This window comes from Cucurbita maxima, unplaced genomic scaffold (assembly GCF_002738345.1).
Source record: "Cucurbita maxima cultivar Rimu unplaced genomic scaffold, Cmax_1.0 Cma_Scf00021, whole genome shotgun sequence".
In the NCBI taxonomy this organism is placed as follows: domain Eukaryota; kingdom Viridiplantae; phylum Streptophyta; class Magnoliopsida; order Cucurbitales; family Cucurbitaceae; genus Cucurbita; species Cucurbita maxima.
The window spans coordinates 3,400,016-3,419,080 of NW_019272037.1; the positions used below are offsets into that span (position 1 = coordinate 3,400,016).

At 35.4% G+C, this 19,065-nt stretch overlaps 4 protein-coding genes and 1 non-coding gene across 9 annotated transcripts; 2 read left to right on the forward strand and 3 right to left on the reverse strand.

Annotated features, from left to right (window-relative positions):
• Window positions 1-1,253: 1,253 nt before the first annotated feature.
• On the reverse strand, window positions 1,254-3,903 carry LOC111495245. 4 transcript variants are annotated; one of them, XM_023145193.1, is made up of 5 exons: window positions 2,882-3,903; window positions 2,280-2,432; window positions 1,974-2,075; window positions 1,742-1,900; window positions 1,254-1,660 (listed from the first exon to the last, which is right to left on the reverse strand). In XM_023145193.1, the coding sequence occupies exons 1-5, from the start codon at window positions 3,467-3,469 to the stop codon at window positions 1,523-1,525; spliced, it is 1,140 nt and encodes a 379-aa protein (XP_023000961.1). In that variant the 5' UTR covers window positions 3,470-3,903; the 3' UTR covers window positions 1,254-1,522. The 4 variants fall into 4 exon arrangements, with proteins under 4 accessions (XP_023000961.1, XP_023000963.1, XP_023000962.1 ...); XM_023145195.1 differs by having other exon boundaries at window positions 1,974-2,072; window positions 2,882-3,901; XM_023145194.1 differs by having other exon boundaries at window positions 1,254-1,657; window positions 2,882-3,901.
• Window positions 3,904-7,737: 3,834 nt separating this feature from the next.
• Window positions 7,738-9,307, forward strand: LOC111495236. The gene is made up of 2 exons (XM_023145185.1): window positions 7,738-8,005; window positions 8,826-9,307. The coding sequence occupies exons 1-2, from the start codon at window positions 7,780-7,782 to the stop codon at window positions 9,080-9,082; spliced, it is 483 nt and encodes a 160-aa protein (XP_023000953.1). The 5' UTR covers window positions 7,738-7,779; the 3' UTR covers window positions 9,083-9,307.
• A 416-nt stretch (window positions 9,308-9,723) lies between these two features.
• TRNAL-CAG lies at window positions 9,724-9,804 on the reverse strand. The gene has a single exon. It is a non-coding gene; the product is annotated as a tRNA-Leu (tRNA).
• A 2,927-nt stretch (window positions 9,805-12,731) lies between these two features.
• On the forward strand, window positions 12,732-13,569 carry LOC111495166 (probable non-specific lipid-transfer protein AKCS9). The gene has a single exon (XM_023145070.1). The coding sequence runs from the start codon at window positions 12,856-12,858 to the stop codon at window positions 13,276-13,278; it is 423 nt and encodes a 140-aa protein (XP_023000838.1). The 5' UTR covers window positions 12,732-12,855; the 3' UTR covers window positions 13,279-13,569.
• A 280-nt stretch (window positions 13,570-13,849) lies between these two features.
• LOC111495164 (kinesin-like protein NACK1) lies at window positions 13,850-18,860 on the reverse strand. 2 transcript variants are annotated; one of them, XM_023145065.1, is made up of 15 exons: window positions 18,683-18,860; window positions 18,030-18,319; window positions 17,839-17,928; window positions 17,647-17,747; window positions 17,442-17,558; window positions 17,287-17,368; window positions 17,132-17,199; window positions 16,971-17,030; window positions 16,758-16,882; window positions 16,256-16,454; window positions 16,056-16,166; window positions 15,882-15,974; window positions 14,834-15,778; window positions 14,415-14,740; window positions 13,850-14,326 (listed from the first exon to the last, which is right to left on the reverse strand). In XM_023145065.1, exons 2-15 carry the CDS (start codon window positions 18,265-18,267, stop codon window positions 13,999-14,001), a joined length of 2,883 nt encoding a protein of 960 aa, XP_023000833.1. In that variant the 5' UTR covers window positions 18,268-18,319; window positions 18,683-18,860; the 3' UTR covers window positions 13,850-13,998. The 2 variants fall into 2 exon arrangements, with proteins under 2 accessions (XP_023000833.1, XP_023000834.1); XM_023145066.1 differs by having other exon boundaries at window positions 18,030-18,435.
• Between the last annotated feature and the right edge of the window lie 205 nt (window positions 18,861-19,065).

A 19,065-nucleotide genomic window follows, 5' to 3' on the forward strand; every position in this document is an offset into this window, starting at 1 on the left:
AATATGGTTAAAATTGACGTGTAATTTAATTATTTGATATGCATCTTGTATCGATCATCATTTATAACCAAGGAGAGGAATGTAGAAAGTGAGAAATCAACTGGTTCTAGGCTTGAATTTGCAACCTCCAACTCATAAGACAAATGCTCTGGCAGGGCCTGTTGACTTTTTTAAGAATTTTTATTGGAGAGAGGAATGAAGGGTGTGAGACCTCTTCCTAGTAGACCTAAAGAGAACAATATCTATAGAGGTGGGCCTAAACAGTTACAAATGATGTCAAGTACACCGGTCGGTGTTCTAGCGAAGATGCTTAGTAGCCGAAGGGATGGATTGTTAGATACCATATTGGTTAGAGAAGGGTACAAAGCATACCTTATAAAAGCGTGAAAATCTCTCCCTACTCATTGAGCCCCAATTAGAGTGAATTGTGAAATCTTACCTCGGTTGGAGGGGACAAAACATTCCTTATAATAATGTGGAAACCTCTCTCTAGTCGATGTGTTTTAAAATCGTAATATTGACAACAATACCTAACAAGCCAAAGTGTACAATATCCACTAACAATGGGTTAAAATCTATATAGTACTCGGTCTTGCATCTACTTTTCAGTCCTCAGTTGCTCATGGATTCTTGAAGTTGGAGGATTGGGGGCTTAGCACTGGTAGAGGAGAAATGAAGGATACTGAGCTGATACCACATGAGACTCTTAACGATCTTACACTCTAGTGAGTTTGACATGTCTTCCTTGTATCTCTCATAAGATCCTAACTACTTTGATAATCTTTTAAAGACGAACCATTCTGAAACCTTCAACCTTTTACACTGGACCTATTACAAGAGATCCTGCACAAACCTGTAATGTTCCTGCGACCCCATTGGTTGCTTGTTATTGCTCATCCATTTGCAATAACAAGTGTAAAAAAAAGAGACATACTCAGCATCACCTACGGCAAGGTAACATATACACAAGCCTCTAGCCCCGTTTTCAGAGGGGCAGAGAGATTTTCGAAAGTGAATTTGAAAGCAAAGTTGAAAGAAAAAATGAAAACAAGCAAAAAACAACCGAACGACTTAAATAGCATATAACTTTCTAGGTAAAAAAAATTCGACAATCGAAATCTTTCAACCGTCAACTCAATCATGAGAGACAGAGCTCTGCTATAGTGAAATCAGAGTACAACATTTTACATGCTCATAAGTTGGATAAGAGCTGTCTTTCATTTTTTTTTTTTTTTTTTGAGTACCCAGAAGAACACAAGAAAGGCAGGCATTGAACCTTGAGGTCTTAAAGATAATGCAATCAAAGTCAATCCAAAATCATTACATAAAATCTCTAGACAACTGAGGAACAAGAAAATGGCGGCCATCATATCAATTATAAGCAGAAAGGGAAGCAGCTTCACACAAATGAACGAATGCTTTAGCTCATATAACAAGGCAAATGAAATCTATACACCACGTAGGGAGGAGAAAAGCAAGCAGGTTTAGTCGAACAAGTGCTAGACATTGATGAACTAACCATTCAACCACGGCCCACCGCCGCTGTCTTACACACCGGGCACGCATTCTTCTGCGCAAGCCACTGCTTTATACACTCTACGTGATACCCATGCCCACATTCCAGCTTACCCATTTCATCCTCTGGATCATACTCCTCCTGCTTCATACAACAAAACAATAGTAGGCTGTCAACAATTTGGGGGTAATCAAAGCCAGCAAAACCAAACGCCTTCTACTTCACCTGACAGATGCTGCACTTCCGATCCATTTGAGATAACAAGTGAGTTGTTGTTAGCTCATTTACAGCAAGGGGCTTCATTGTTCTAATGCACCTTCCCATCTCGTCTTCTTTCAGCCCAGTACTGACATGCCCAATCCTTTCACCAAGCTCAAGCAGCTCCTGTTCAAAGAGCTGTGAGTATCACATTGTAGCAAGAAAGAACAGGATGGAAGAACTGGAGAAAGTTACTAACCTCGTACGACATGTTATCGACATCAAGCCGCAATTCCCTAAACTGGTCGTGTATGTCGAATCTTCCACCCATCAGCAACCCGCTCTGAAACATCATAATCTGCTAACAACGTATCAGGGGAGCTAATCAGTTTCATATGATCAATGTAAAACAGAGATGCCTTTATGGTACATAAAAAGAACATAGAATGACAAGATGAACACGACGAACATAGAATTCAACTGAAACTTATAATTTTAGAATAGCAACGAAACCTATCAAAGTGGTTGTTTCAACTGCAGCTTATATTTACGAATGATAGCTCACCTCGGCAAGGCCATCAGGGGATGGATGTCGAACATGGCGATAATATCGACTCCGAGACAGTTCAAATGATCGAGCAGTTGGAAGATCAGAATCAGAATCCAAATATAAAAGGGTCTCGGGATTCACAGTTCGTCTTCCTCCTAAAGAAGAACGCTGTCATGGTAGAAGTAGAGGAAGTTAAAACGCAATGAACAGAGTTTGGAACCAATAATCAACTACGACCAGGTGACTTCTCGTTTTATAGCCCTAAATGAAGATTTCATTCGGAAAATTTCAAATCTAACGCATACCCATTTGCATTAAATACTCAGATTTACGAAGAATAATGGAATCAAACAAGTTACAAGAATGGAAGCCGAACAGGTTCAGCCTGATTTCGAGGAACCCTATTGAAGAAAAGAAACAAAAACGATAAAGTTCGATTATAAAAAAAATGAGAAAAGCCCAAATAAAATAAACACCCAAATGCTTCTTTAGCTACGAAATCGACACGAATGCTTAACAACAAGAACCCACCTGGGGGTTTTTGTTTCTCAGTGCGACACATCGACAGAGGAGAAAGAGGTTCAAATATATATCAGAACAGAGTAAAAACAGAGTACCTCCCTCTGATTAATCTTCTCCAAATCGATTTTTCCCCTTCCAGAAGCATGCCGTCTAGCAACAACGCAATCCACAGAAGCAGCCGCATCTGCAGCGAATTCAATTCCAGGGGCACACCAAACATCTTGAGCGTCTAAGCAGCTAGCAGAATTGATACTCGAATTAGGATGAAAATGAGAGGCATCAACAATTCCTTGATGGGTTTTGTTCTTGGAGTTCTTCTGCTTTTTTTTCCTCGTTTTCTTCTTTTCCCAATCCGCTGAAGTTCGAATTACAGCGGGGACGGATACCTGCTGAGAAGCAGCGTTGGTGCAACCGAGTCCCCTGAACGTTGCAGAAGAAAAGTTGTTCTTCTTCCTGTTCGTGGCAATGGAAGAGGGTAAGCATTCATTGGCGCCGGTGGTTGAATTATTGGAAAAGGTAGAGAGAAGGAGAGAAGAAATGGTGGATTTGCAGCGAGTGGATTGAATAATCGAAGGGATTGATGGGTTTGGATCTGATTCTGAAATGGGTTGGCTGAAATGGCTTCTGGGTCTTCTCAAATTGATGTGTTCACCAATTGTAGAAGTCTGTGGAGCAACAGGCATGATTCTTAAACAAGGAAACTGGAGAAGAAGAAGGAATGAATGGAAGAACAAACAAATAGAGGCGATTTAAGGGTTCTAGAACAGAAAGTGAAAGGGAATGAATTGAGTTGAAAGAGAGAAAAGCATGAACGTTAAAGAAGTTTAGTTTAATGAATCTCTTTGTTCCATTCCCAGATTTGAATGCAGAGGAGGAAGAAGAAGAAGAAGGGGAAGAAAATGAGTGATTATGAAGCGATTTGAGTCGCTTTTTCTCTCCTCCTTTCCTGAGGTGGTGGTGGTGCTGCTGCTGTTAGGTGGGCTCTGTTTGTCTTGTTGTTAGAGTTTGTGGGTAAGCGGCATCATAGAGAGAGCAGTCTCACAGGCTCAGGAACCTGTGAACAACTTTTTTCTTCTCTTTTTTTTTTTTTTTTTGTTGGGTTTTCCACTTTTTTGCATCCTAAGCCAAATTGATGCTTCCTTATCAAATCAAATATTCATTCAGGAAAATAATAATAATAATAAAGAAAAGGGTATTTTGGTCAGGAAAATTTGGTAGGCTCTGCAAAAAGTCAGATCTATGGGTCACCATGGATGGAAGCGGGGAACACCAGAAAAGTGACAGGGTCAAAATTTGTAAGGATTCTATATTCATTTCGGGATTCTGTTCATCTTTTCTGGAAACGGACGGTTGTGATGTCGTCTTCTTCTTTAATTGAAGATTTGTTCATGCCTATTTACTATTTTCAAATAAAGCTTAAACAAGATGCTGTTTTCTTAATTAATGATAATAAAATATTTGATCCTTAATGGATCTTCTAGAATGAATCAAGAAGAGGTCACCAACAACCATACACCTTGTTAGTTTATGCATTAATTTGGACATGTGATTCCTATATTCTTCGTTTTGTCACACAAGGGACTGAATATGAAACTCATTAATACTACTAAAGTTGTTGGATTCGTTGACCCTTTAATGGTCGTGCCCTCAGTGTCCGCCCGCTTCGAGCCTCTGTCGCGTTCGCGTTCAAATTCGACTCTTCAGTTAATTTTATCCCAACCATTTTCAATCATTCCCCGAGGAAGAAGAGTAGAAATGATGTGAAGATTGTCTTGTTTTGACTCAAAATGTGTCTTATATGTGAAGGAACCAAACAGTGTTGTACTTCATGCTTGAATCATTGTGTTCTTACATTCAAACAGTATTTTTTAAATATATATATATATATGCTTTTCCATCTTAGAAGAGACAATTGGAATTTATAAATTGAAATAGGAATAAAGTTTTTTTTTTTTTTTAAATTATTGAGATAAATTTGATAAACAATATAAAAGTGTATTGGATATCATTTTCTTCCATTTTCTCAAATGGACATAATTATTACAATGATAATCCATAATTAAGAACAAAAAAACATGTCATTTTAAACCTAATTAAGTACCCATAATCAACTCTTCCACTTCAAATTATACCTTTAAACCCATAAAATCCTACATCCTAATCATTTCAGTTAATAATTGTAAATAAGCTCCATTATTAATAACATCCCTAGTTTTAAGTTAAAACAAAAATTAATTATTCGTTTAGTTAAATTCAATTTCATTAAACGATAGGAAAAAATGATTAGCTACGAGTATTTATTTATGTTTTTTATTTTCTTATGACATGTATTTATATTTTATTGGTTAAATTTTATGTAATTAACAACGTTATTACAATTTTTTATAATTAATTTTGATGTCACATCAGTTTGTGTCGGATAAATCATTAAATTTTAAATTTTATGTTGAGTTATATTCCACCTAAAATTTAAATTTAAATTTAAATTTAATAAATAATTGATTTAAAAAAAAATCAGGATTATAAATCTATTATACATTTTTAATATTCCATGTATTAAATAATATTTTATTATTTATTAAAGCAGGTAATTTAATTAATAAAAAGTTAAAAAGTAAATTGATAATAAATTTTCTATTAATTATTTAAAACCTTTTTATATCGCAATTGGGTTTAGGTATATAACTGTAGTAAGAGGCTTTCGGGAAGGCTACAATTATTTTTTCTCATTTCCCTTTATATTAATTTGGACACAACTTTATTTTTTTCTATTATTTTTTAATTATATTTTCCCCATTAAATATTGAAGGTTGAAAAGGACTTATAATTGAATAATTGAATAATTGAAGGACTTACTTGTTATTATAAGAATTAAAAGGGTAAAAAAACAAAAATCTAATCAACTTTCTTAATTCATGAAATTCAAACATTTTATATTTAATATATTTTATTAACTAAACAATGTAATATTTAATTTTAAGTCAAACAATAATTTCTATTGAAATAGAAATTTATAATATATGGTCAACCATATATAATTATAAATCAATTTTATATTTATTAAAGTCTATGTTAATTTAAGAAATATAATTTATGTTTTTAAAATTTGTAAAAATAATTAAATAATTAATTATGAGAAGAACAAAATCAATCTAACTTTAATTTTTTAATTATTTTTTAAATTGATAACAATTATGTCTTGGCTTTTAACCGAGCAACAACCATCCCAACAATTAAAAAATAGTATAAGAAGATGACATTTTTATTTTATATCAAATATGACATCAAAACTATATACTATTAATTTTGAACAAATGAATTCTTAAAATCACATGAAATGTTTTCATAATGTTTATAAATTAAAAACTTTAAACCAATTATTTAAGATATATTTATATATTAATTTGTGATGAAATTTAGAGAGGTGGGGGAAGAGAATTAAAATTACGATACAATTTCATACATAGAAAGTTGTGTCATAAACCACTAAAGAAGGGAAGCGGACCGGACCGGCACTTTCTTCAACGGGAAAAAGGCGGTGAAGAGATCTTTTGACTTTTTTTTTTGATTTAATATATATATTATTTATTGGCTAAATTAATAAAAATATTCACAAATTTTATACCTATTTTATTAGTATTCGTAAAATTTAAATTTGTTTAATAATATTTTTGAATAGTTAATTTTGGATAAAAAAATATATTGAATTTTTAATAATATCTGAAGTTAAAAAGCAAATTTTAGAGTAACATCAATCGCTCACTTATATAGATAAACCATGTTATTTCTGATGTGAAAAATATATTTTTAAATTTTTCTAAAAAATTTAAAGATATATTTAAAATTTTAAAATTTCTAAACGAATTAACGTAATTTTTGAAAATTTAAGAGTATTTTTTAAATACTTTTAAAAGTTAAAAATATTTTTAAAATAAAATATTAACCGTTTTAAGATCTAAAACTGATAACAAATATATTTTTGAACATTTTTTTTTATTTGGAAAGTTTATGAGTATTAAAAAAAAAAAAAAAACTTAAAACTCAATTTTTTTTATTATTAATTTAACCTTGAATGAATAAGTCCCTACAAAATTATTTCCATCACATTGAATATAAAAAATGGGTCAAAATGTAATTATTTCATTGCGTTTTAGTCCCTTTCTTAAAAGTAATTTTCATTTTTCTCCCACCCAAAATGGATGATTATGTTTTTTTCCTTTTTCAAACTTTTTGGACGTTGTTTAGATTTATGAAAATGTAATAAAGAGGAAAACAATGGGCAAACAAATAAAAATAAAGAGAAAAGTGACCAATTTCTATAATTTACCAAACTTTTATTCTATAATATTGTTTAGTATATGTCACATTTAGGACCAAACGAAATATTTTAAAAAAAGTTTAAGAATTTAGGTAAAGAAAAAAATATATTTTAAAGGTCAAAATCTAACATTTGTAAAAGTGAAGGGACCAAAATAAAAATTGATTATTTTAAAAATTCCATACAGGCAGGAATTCTACCAGAAGTTGGGGTTGATTTATAAAGAAGTAAGAATAATGGGTTTGCATTGGGAAGCTAAAGACTTTTCAGAAACACAAAATATATATATAAACAAATTGAATTGTTTTGTGGACTCGAAGCCATTTTTAGCCTTTTATTCATGTCGGGATGCACATAACAGAATAATCCCCATTATTTTTTAATGTTATTTTGACTCAACCCACCTTTTTTAATATTAATTAATTAATTAGATGAAGGTGATTATTTTAGGCCTTCTAGAACATTATATTTTAAAGAAATTATTATGAAACCAAAGCCATAATTGTTGTAATTAGAATGGCCCAATTTCATCTGGTTGGGCCTCGGCCCACATAAGCAGCAGCCCACTTGATTGGTACGATTATTTTCTTGTTAGTCCTCGCGCTCGCGTGTTTGTTTCTCCGGTCATAAACCCCAAGATAATGGGGATAAACCCTAGAACTGCTAAGCAACGCCATGAAACGAGCTATATGGGGAGCTGTCTTCGCTGCCTGTTCTCGGAGGGTTTCCATCCCTCCTCTGCTTCAAACCTTGCGCTCTGGTCCATTACTACCTCCATTTTCCGTTTCGATTTCGTCCCAATCGCGATGTTACTCGTCCGGGAATGACAAGTACAATGGATTGAACTCAACAACGATTGAAAACAAGGATTCTCTCGTCGACGATTATGTCAGTAACGAAGGTAAAATATAGTTGAATGTTGTTTGTCAAAGCTCTCTGTGTTTTCTTTCTAGGAAAAGATTTTTTAAATAGATTTTTTTTTTTGTTGGAATTGTTTCGAGAAAGTGGAGGGTTGTTAGGGGCATCATTTGCATAACAATGTCTCGATTCCGATTCTTAGTGCAACTTCTCATATTTTTTCCTAATCTTGCAAAGAAATTTGGGTACTGTAAATTATATTCTCGTATTTCTAAGCATGAATCATCTTCTATCGTATTATATTTATATTTACTTTCTGCGGTTTAATAGTTTGAGTTCTTGTAATATTAGTATAACATAGTCGTTACCTATGAAATTTTGAATGATATCCTCCTCTTATGTATATGTTGTTTAATACTGGAAATTTTAGATTAGATGTTCAGAAGCGTCGTTAAAGAAACTACCTGGCAACAAGTGCAATAAAATTTCATTTTGTTTTGTTGGTTCTAGTGTATGTTGAAACTGCTCGTAATCAAATTAGAGATAAGTTTTGAATAATCAATATTTTGAGAATGATGTGAAAATAATTACTACTTCAAAGCAATTTAAGTGAAAGAAGAGTATAAAGATCAGCGAGAGAAAGCGATTAATGAAGTATTTTAACCATTTCATGATTAAGGGAGCCTTGATTGACCCCCAAAGTTGTGTAAAGAGCTTGATATTTCTGGATTGCTCATATTGACATGAAGTTCATTTGCAACTCTATTCATTTTTTTTGTAGTATGTTTTTCTTTTTAGAAGGCAATGAAAGCAATAGATACACTCAGGTTCGATCTTAGACAGTAAGTTTTTTCTGATTACAGAGCTGAAGAGGAAAATTGATAGATTTTACGAGGGTGACGTTGAGTCATTACCAACAATTTTTGAAGCAATTTTGAAGAGGAAGCTATCAGGTAAGCACGGAGATGCTGATGATGAGCTGATGAAGGAAATTCTGCAGCGAATGCCTGGAGAAGTTGAAGATTTTAAAGATGAAGAATATGATTCAGATTTAAGTGGTGATTTGAATGAAACTGATGAAGAAATGGAGGAGGATTCCAGTGAGGAAGAAGACAGATGAGTATATGTTAATGTTAGATCATACATTTTTGGGTGGAAAATGGTCAAATTTTGATAGCTTATTCAGGGTGGTCTATGGGAACCTCAACTCCTAACTTGGGGAACTTTGTTTCATGGGGAGTTGTATGCTTTATATGTCTTTTAATGCCAATAGTTGCAATAATAACATTATTGTAGAACGATCGTGGGGGATGTGAGATTGAGATTGAACTTTTGACCACAAGAGGAAAAGAAGTGCATACTAATTACTGTTCATCTCAGTTTACTTTAGCTTTATAACATTATTTTTTACTGTCATCCTTGCCACCTCCACCTTGTTCGTTGTCGTTCACTTATTTTGATCTCGTTGCCTAAAAACTAAGATATAATGCCACTTGTATCCTAGTTTTTTTTAATATAAATTTATACTATCGTGCTCTCTTTCCTATATATCATATACTTATAAATATATCTACGCTTCATAGCTTCATAGTTAAAAGGGAAATCAAAACTAAAAACTAATAGAAATAATGTTGACATAAACAACAAAATGTAACAAAAGAATAGTATATCAAACCTTTTCTTTTGAAAGCATGGAGTTGGTCTTTGAACACAAACCAAGGCATAAAAAAAACAAGCACCCAAAAAAATGTGAAACATTATTGTCAAGAATGGGATTCGAACCCATGCCCTTTCGGACCAGTACCTGAAACTGGCGCCTTAGACCAACTCGGCCATCTTGACTTTTTTGTTTGACTTAATATTTACATTAATTATATTAATAATAATTTTTAATCATTCTAATTTCTCTTCAACAAATGGGACACGCAACCCAATCTCCTCCCATTGACTCTAAAATTAATTAATAATATTTCTTGCCAAATGAACAAGAACACAAGAATTATTAATTAATATTGGACGTCTAAATTTTGGTAATAAAAAATATAAAAGCAAATTAGAAGCACTAAACTCTGCATCTAAATCACAATTAAATGTTACAAAAATGGTGTCTCTTTCTCTCTGTTTCTCTCTCTCATGGCTTTGAAAATCCGAGACATAATTTATTGCCTCTGAAATTCATCTAATATTAAAAAAAAATGTTACAAACAAAAAGGGGTCTCTAATTTTCAAGCACCACATCCAGCGCCGCAACCGGCGGCGCAACCGGCGCCGTAAAGCTCAACGTCGGCCGTGGAATTCCTGTCTTTTGTTGACATGCCGTCGGAGCAAGAGAAAATTATGGTGGAGATTATGCAGAGTGTAAACAGAGCCGCCCAAAACAGCAAATAAATGTCGCCGGCGAGGCCAAAGCTGCCATTATGACTGCCAATTTCTCTCATTAGCCTCGCCATTAGAGCCAAACTCCGTGTGTTTTGCGACGGGTTTGAGAGAAAGAAGAGACCCAATTGAGTTCTTTTTCATTGTCCTCCACATTGGGCTCTGCTTTTATAGCGTTCAAAGCTCGACATTTGTGCACTCTTTTTGTGTGGGTAAAGGGGCCATTAATTATTGGATTTGAATTCGTAATTTGGGAGGCAAAGGTGTCAGAATTTGGAGTGTAAATGAGAGTAGTAGTGGATGCTTCATGGTTAGGTGTTTGTTTCCATTATTCTCCCACTCTTCTTTGTCAAACCAATACCACCATACAAATAAAGCACCACCCATTATATTATTCCAAACAATAATTATTCTTACTTCCCCTCTTTTTCTTACCTCTTTTAAATTCTATATTTTTTTTAGATACTATACGAGATCCCATCTCATGCTGGTTGGAGAGAATAACGAAATATTCAAAGGCGTGAAAACTTCTCTTGAAAACGCGTCTTAAAACCGTGAGATTGAAAGCGATGCATAACGGACTAAAACAGACAATATTTGCTAGTGGTGAGCTTAAGATGTTACAAATGGTATTAGAATCAGACTCCATACAGTGTGTCAGTGATGACGTTGAGATCACACGTAAGTTGGAGAGGGGAACGAAACATTTCTTATAAAGGTGTGAAAACCTCTCTCTAGTAGAGTTTTAAAACGTGAGATTGACGGTGATACATAACGAACAAAAGCAGACAATATTTTTTAGTGGTGAGCTTGAGCTATTCCATACGACTCGTAATTAGTCAACTACTCTGAAAGTTGAATATTTAAGTAATATTCCATGAAAAGTTTAAATCTTTAAAAATACTTTTGGTTTAAGAGAATAAAATAAAGTAATATACATTGGTCCTATGTTTTGAATGAAAGAAGCAAAGCAAATGGGGAAGGGTTGATAATGTTTCAATAATTGCACTAAAATATTGGTATGAAATAATAAATAATAAAGCATTTGGATTTGGATTTGGATTTGGGTGGCATCAACACTACTTAATGGGACTTCAATTAATTATTTAAAGCTCAATAATTTGGGTTAGTGGGGAATTTCTGATGGGCAGATGAAATTTATCTATTTTATTTTAAAAAAAAAATTAAAAAAAGAGGGAATCACATCTACCCACGTAAGAACATTATAAGATTTTGCTCCCTAAATCGTATCTCTTATGCATAGGGAAATATATATTTTTTATTTTATAAATGGAACTCTTTTGAGTTTTGAGAGTAAGTAGAATATTTTAATATTGTACATCATTAAGTTAATATTAAATTCAGGGATCGAAATTTGGTTGACGGAGTTAATATTTGAAGCTCACGTTTTTTCTTACTCGTAGAGAGATTTAAACCTCTTATCTTCTGGTCGAGTTTTATTATACTTAAGGCGTGCATACAAAATTACAATTAAATAAAATATTTTTCTAAGTAGTTAATGTTTTTGGGAGGTTATAGAAGATAAATAATATAATTTAATTGTCACAATTCAATTTGGTAAAGTAAGCGTCTGCAAATTTCTAACTCATTGTGACCAAGAAAAGAAAAAAATGAAGCCCAGTGGGCTACACAGAAATGGGCTGAGAAGTTGGCCCACATACTAAGCCCAAAAGTGGATTAAGTTTTTGAAAATGAAATTAATATTTATATAGCTATGTTTACAATAATATAGAAATGGAGAATATAGTGGAGAGTTGGGAGCATGCTTAGTGATAGTGAGCTAATGATTGTGAGGCATGTGATGATTGTTAATCAAGTGAGCATGCACATCTAAAGTTGGCAATCTATCATGATCTTAAAGGCCCCATTTAATAACCCATACTATACAAACCTATAAGATAAATAACATTCCAAAACTCTCCTATTAGATTTCTTAATATAATTTCGATAAATTAAATTTTTTTTAGATTTAAAACTTTGACCATCTGGATGAGTATATATGCTTAAACTAACGGAGGAACGACTTGAATCCTAGTGTGTTGATTTAAAAGTCAAGTTGAAAATTTTAAAGAAAAAGTAGTTTTAGGGAGAAAAACAAAGAAGAAAAAGTGTTTGATTGATGGATTTTGTTGAAATTGCGAATGGTGAAAGTGGGTTGAATTTAGAAAGTAAGGAGGTGTATTGAATGATGATATTCCATGTGGCTGCTCAATGAGAAGAACTGTTCATATATGGATGGAGGATGGAACAATGACTCCATCAACCTCACCGAAAGAAACCACACTCCCATTACAACAACTGGGCTCCATAGCTTCATTCATGGCAATGATCTAAAGGGAAAAAACACAAGGAAGAAAGAATAATCAAAACGATTGTTTGATAATGATCAGGGAGCTTCTGCCCCGTGGAAATTTGCTGCTATCATTAAGAAGCCCAATGGGTAGCACCAGAGGTCTTTGATAATTGGTAGCCAAAATTTGAGGAAATTTTCTGTTCATGCTAAGTGAACATGATGACCATGATGACCATGATCTCTTGCTCTCAGGCTATAAATTGAGAAGCAAACGAACCCATTTTCATCCAACATTCCATCTCTCTCTCTCTCTATCACAGTACCTAAAGTTCAAGAGTATTCTGAGAGGGAAAATGAAGGCATCACAGATAGCAGTGACCATATTGGTGATGTTTATGATGGCGGAGGTCTCAGTGGCAGTGACATGCAGTCCACTGCAACTGAGCTCCTGTGTGAGTGCAATCACATCTTCAGTTCCGCCATCTAAGCTCTGCTGCTCAAAGATTAAGGAACAGAAGCCCTGCCTCTGCAAGTACATGCAGAACCCCACCTTAAGGAAGTTTGTGGCCTCTCCCAATGCCAGGAAAGTTGCTAACACTTGTGGAACTCCATTTCCCAAGTGCTAGGAATTGGTCCCCTCCCCTCCCTCCCTCCCTCCCTCCCTCAAGGGACATCTCTCTCTCATTTTTACACTCTTCTAAGTCCCCTGTTATGTGCTTGATTGATTACTAGCTAAAACATAATCTGTGTGTGTGGTGTGTTTGACTTCAGTGTGTATCTGTCCAGTGTTTGTAGTAAGATCAGAGAGGGTTTATAGCTATTGAAGAAACGGGGAGTGTTTGCTCATATGACTTCCCCCATCTTATGTGTACAAGCTTCTGATGATTGTTTGTAATAGAAATCAGATTTGGACCAAAGCTTCCCCCCTCCCAAGACCTGAATCCTCTCCCCTCAAACTATATTATTAAATACTTGAAAAAAAGTAAACATCTCATATTTGGTATCACACCAGTGTCGTTTCATCTTAGGATTAATCTTGTGAGATACCGCGTTGGTTGGAGAAGGAAACTAAGCATTTCTTATAAATGTGTAGAAACCTCTTCTCTAACGAACGCATTTTAAAATCATGAAGGAAAGCCTGAAAGAGAAAATCTAAAAAAAAACAATATCTGCTAACGAGAGACTTGAACGGAAGGAAAAATGAATCAAATTCTTTTGTTCTTAGGAATCGATTGGGTCTGATCCATCTCAGACACAATCTACGAGGAATTCTGGAGGAAAGCTCCAAAATTAATCAAAACATACGAAAGGAATCAGAAGATTATTTACAAGAAAAACGAATTTTCTCACAGATTAAGGAAGTTTGAAATTGGGTTCCATCCCATAATCCATGGTCTTTTGTCGGAAGGAACAGCAAAATTGAGTTCAAACATCTCCCTGGACATGTTGCCACCTTCGCGGAACCCGACAAGCTTTGCCACTATCTCAGCACTGTCCTGAATATGCTTAGGGTCGTGAGGATCTGTCCAGAGTTTGTTAACAAATTGGATTCTCCTCTGTTTCCCTTCAAGAGGTACTTCCCATTTAATGTACAACGCATCTCTTTCTTCTGCTGTCAAACGTGAAGTTAATCTCTTTGCAAGAAACTCCTTTTCACGTCTCAATGCCCTTATGCTACATAGAAGAACAAGATGGAGAGGGTAAAATTACGGTAATCATTCCAATTGATTGATCAAACGTTAAGAAAGGAGAGAAAAGAAACCTTGACGAGCGAGAGATTGTTGGCTCGTCGTCTCCAACGTGAGCTCCACTAGCATTGCCAAACTCCGCTAGGTGCTCCTGTAGCCATGTTAAGCGCCTCATCTCTACTTCCAGGTAAATCTGATCAGCCTGGTCGCCCTTGAATAAAAGGTAGAACTGAGATCTGTGAATAATGGAGACATAGCAAGCATCCCATAACTCAATAATCTGCTGCCTTTGCTCCCGGAAAGTTACATGCCACGGAACTTGGTCCTCATCCTGCTCAAATGAGTTTTCATCACAATCTAATTTGTTGCCAGCAGCTTCATTTGCTTCCAGCTCAAGGACCTACATACAACGTGGAAAAGAACATGTAGACTTAGTGATGTTAATGAATGCAAAAATTTTATGGATGAAATTCAAACAACAATTATAGCACACCTGACAAACAAGTAGCTGTTTTTGGTACTGCAGTTTAGCCACACGCTCTTTCAATTCTGTTACATATGCTCTTATGCTTCTTACGTTTTCTTCTGCAGCATTTTGGAACATCTTTTGCATCTTCTTCATGTTCACAGAACTTGATCTTCGATAACAAGGAGTGCTCTCCTTTGACGAGACATCTCCACCTTCTTCACTCTTTGTTGGAGTCCCTTTCTCAGACTCGTGCAGAATCTCAGGTGAGAATATATCATCACTCCCAGGAGGTCTATTTTCAAAATCGGACTCCAGTACTTGCTGGGAAGTTGTTGAAGGTGAGCATGGCGATCTTAAAAAGTTTTGCCGGTTGGCAACATTACTCGAGGCCAAAGGAAGCAATTTCTTCTTTTTGGTATAACTTTTTTGTTTGGGGGTTGAATCACTCATGAACTGCTGATAATTGGTTGGTAGAGTCATTACTAACTTGTCAATAGACTTCTGAACATTTTCAAGCTGCTCTTCTAAATTGGCAATGGTGCTACCTTGAGAATGAAGCCGTGTTATCTCTTCCTTTAGATTAGCACCTACACTCTGGTTAGTAGCAATAACGCTACCAACCTCAACCTCCTTTGGTTCTGAACAGACTGACCTCATTCCTCTTATTTCAGCTTGCAACTTGGCAATTGTTTCTGCTGCATCTTGGTTCCCCAGTCTGTGACAAGCCACCTCCTTTTGCAATACTTCCAGGGCTCTATTAGCTTCCTCCCCAAGCTGTTCCTGGAGATGTTCCAGCTTGCGAATTTCATGCATAAGTGTGAAAGGAGCAGTAGATGATTGTCGCATGATAGACTGCCTTAATATCATACCACGGCCCAGGTCCTTGCCGTCAAGTTTCTGAGGCAATGTCCCAGTAAAGGACAAGCACTTCTTCACTGGAGGATGGGCAGATTCAATTGGGTTTGAAACCTGAAAATAACATTGGATGTTACTATTTTCTGATCTCAAGGAACGTGATATATTGTTAGAGAGAATTGTATTGTCAGCGAGTATAAGGAGGTAGGAGAGAGACCTGCTGGTCCTCCTCAAGTTTTCTGCGGAGCTCGTCGACCTGGGATTGAGCAAGGTCTCTTTGTCGCCTTAATTCTTCAATCTCCATTTCCATCTGGATTTTAATCAAATACTAAGTTTTGGTTGATTCACTCAATTATACGTCGAGAAACTGTCAAATTAAAATGTAAGCTACCTGCTGGATTTTAAAATCTTTCTCCTTCTTTGGATCAGGAGTGCGCAGTTCTGCTTCGAGCCTGGCAACTTCCTTCTGTAAATGTTTGACCAATTGTTTGTCCGATACAACCTGTTTAAAAATTTTCAAATAAAAAGTTAAGGGAAATCCGTATGCATATAATATATTAAAACAATGGTGAGGATAAATGTGGTTATTACCATATTAACTTGGGCGTTATTAGTCACTTCCTTTGCCCGGGTGGCAAAATACAAAGTATTCCGCGATTGTTCAACATGAGTCAGGGCTGGACTCAATGTGCATATAATGGCGGTTCGTGCATTTCCACCAAGTGAATGCTGCAATATGCGGGTGAGTTTCGAGTCTCTATAAGGTATATGACCACTTCTCTTTCCGAGACTGCAACGATAAATAGAAACTTCAGATACAATATTGTAACAGACCAAAACCCCTTTTTAGTAGATATTATCCCTTTAATTCGTTACTTGTGGTAATAATTCAAGTCCACCGTTGGAACATATTAAAATGTGTCTATTAGGAAAAGTTCTACACTGACGTTTCGTTCCCCTCTCTATTCGATGTGAGATCATAGAGATTTCCAATTGAGGTGGGATATCAAGAAAGAAAATTAAAAAAAAGGAGCGCATACAGAAAATATCAGACACGGTGAATGTTAATATCTTTCACGAAACAGATTCTGACCTTAGCTTTCTGATCACGGTTGTGAGCGTCATCAAACTAAGGTTAATATGACAGCCTTCTCTCAGCCTAGCACCATCAGTATGTGTCTGTGAAGCTCTCTCACTTCCAGCTAGATCAACAAAGTTCTGCATAACGCTGAAATTAGTAAGTCCGAGAAAAAGTGAAATAAAAGTACAAGATTGTAGATAAACAGAATGTAAAAGCAATTCCTACCAAGCTTGCCACAAAAGACCTAACGCAATCTGAATTTTCTCGTAGGGTACTTTGAATTGTCTGCATATACAATCAAAGGCATTTATGGTACAATCCAAAAGCCGAAAAAGAAAAGCTTTCAGATAAGAACATCAAAAGCGCATAATTTCCACAAAACTAACCAGCCTTATTATCTGGTGTGACCGAGAGCTGTAGTCATTTAAGGCTGTTTCACCAACTTGTCTTTGAGCTACAAAATAAAAGTGAGCTAATCTTAAAGCAGTGTATTATGGAGGACATTAAGCAAGCTTGAGTGAGAACACAGTACTGTTCTTACCCTCACAGACGCCAATCAAATGTCTCAAATGTTGATCATTACTCGCCGTTTCCTCTACTAATTTCTCAACCATTGTACCTTTCTGCATAAAGAGCAATATTCACTCGGCGGAGCATACTTCCTTTAACCCTTACACGTGTAATTATGAATAGTACCTCTAGGTCATCAAGAAGCTTTAGATTCCGACTTGGTTCTGTATTCAATAGATCCCTAACGTTCTCATTGTATATTTCCAGTCCAGAAATTCTAATTGTAAAATCTCTCTCGGGTGTCTGTCAAAAAACCAAAGGTACCTGATGATTTACATAAGGTACAAAATGCTAGCAGAAAATAATTCGATTCAGAACACTAAAAACTTACATTAATAATATGTTTGTAGATATCATTAACAGCTTTCTCAGTTATCCCCCTCATTGTAAATGTCTTTCCACTACTAGTTTGCCCATAGGCGAATATGGTGGCTGTGACATAGAACAATATACAACCATTTGAATGGATAATCACCTACGTTGAATGATAAAAAAAAAATGAACTGATAATTCTTTGAATTACCATTGATTCCCATTAGAGCAGATAAGGCAACATTCTTTACTCCTTCCTCATATACTGCCTCGGTCAAAGAAGCGGGACCGAAAACTTTATCTGCAACAACAAATAAAAAGTAGATTGTAATGGCATGTACAATCTTTGGGAAAGAAATAAAAGAAAATGGCATGAAAACAATGATCGGATGCCATTAGTACCAAATGTAAACGAGGCGGGTTGAGTATGACGTTCCTGAGTCTGGGGTTTATACACAATCGTATTATTGTCAATGCATTCCCATGCCATTTGATCCTTCGCTTGCTGCTCCTTTTTACTCAGAGGTCTTAACCGTACAGTAACAACGATTTTTTCTTCCTTAGATCGAGGTCCTCCAGGTGTTGATGCTGGTATCCTCTCTATTTTCGAAGCTGGTGTTGAAGGAGTTTTGATAGTCATAGTGATTCTTAATATCTGCTGCCTATTTCTCCTTCACAGTCGGACCAAAAAACTGAAAAAAGGAGGGATTTGATTAAAGTTCTAGACGTACTTATCGAGAAATAGCTAGAAAATCAGCCTGTAGCTTGAAGATCATGAAGCGAATTTACTATAACCAAACGCAATTATCTGTCCAATGAATAGATTTTGAAGAAAATTATGCGTCAATTCGATGCAAAGAGAAGTTTAAAAAATGTCAAAAAAATCATACATGGACTGTGATGAATTTTAATCAAACACATTGCAGTCCAGGCATTTTCTTTCACTCCTACGCTCACTCTATAAGGCATAAAATGAAGGTAATGGCAGAAACACAACAAGCATTCTACAGAAACAAAAGCAATCGAAAATCAAGAAAAGTGGGAGAAGTTCTCACATTAAATTGGAGCCGAATCTGAGCGACGCAACTTAGACGGCCAACACACTCAGGATTCAGATCGAACTCTTAGGCCGTGAAATCCGCAGCAACAGAAGAGAGAGCTTGGAACTTGCCTTGTTAGGGTTTCGGATAGAGAAAAACAGAGAGAGAGAGAGAGAGAGGGAGAGAGGAGAGAGTAATCTTTGTCTCTCTGAAATGAAAGTACGACCAATTGATTTGAATCCAGTAGTTGCAACGGCTAGTTTTTCTTTTTCTTTATTATTATTATTATTCTTCTTCTTCTCCAAATAGTTTTCTTTTTTTAATAATTGTTATTGTTGTTACAGGAGTGTCGTTCTTCTACATTCGTCCACCCGAGTGGGACCCGGTTTCAAGATATA

Excerpts from the sequence above, each read along its gene's own strand:
- LOC111495166 (XM_023145070.1), top strand. The coding sequence starts at position 12,856 with ATGCTAAGTGAACATGATGACCATGATGACCATGATCTCTTGCTCTCA.
- LOC111495164 (XM_023145065.1), bottom strand. The coding sequence starts at position 18,267 with ATGACTATCAAAACTCCTTCAACACCAGCTTCGAAAATAGAGAGGATA. Across the intron at positions 17,929-18,029 it reads ACCCGCCTCGTTTACATTTG|ATAAAGTTTTCGGTCCCGCT; the intron begins GTACTAATGGCA and ends TTGTTGTTGCAG. Across the intron at positions 16,167-16,255 it reads ATAACGCCCAAGTTAATATG|GTTGTATCGGACAAACAATT; the intron begins GTAATAACCACA and ends ATTTTTAAACAG.
- LOC111495236 (XM_023145185.1), top strand. The coding sequence starts at position 7,780 with ATGAAACGAGCTATATGGGGAGCTGTCTTCGCTGCCTGTTCTCGGAGG. Across the intron at positions 8,006-8,825 it reads CGATTATGTCAGTAACGAAG|AGCTGAAGAGGAAAATTGAT; the intron begins GTAAAATATAGT and ends TTCTGATTACAG.
- LOC111495245 (XM_023145193.1), bottom strand. The coding sequence starts at position 3,469 with ATGCCTGTTGCTCCACAGACTTCTACAATTGGTGAACACATCAATTTG. Across the intron at positions 1,901-1,973 it reads TCGATAACATGTCGTACGAG|GAGCTGCTTGAGCTTGGTGA; the intron begins GTTAGTAACTTT and ends CTCTTTGAACAG. Across the intron at positions 1,661-1,741 it reads GGAAGTGCAGCATCTGTCAG|CAGGAGGAGTATGATCCAGA; the intron begins GTGAAGTAGAAG and ends TGTTGTATGAAG.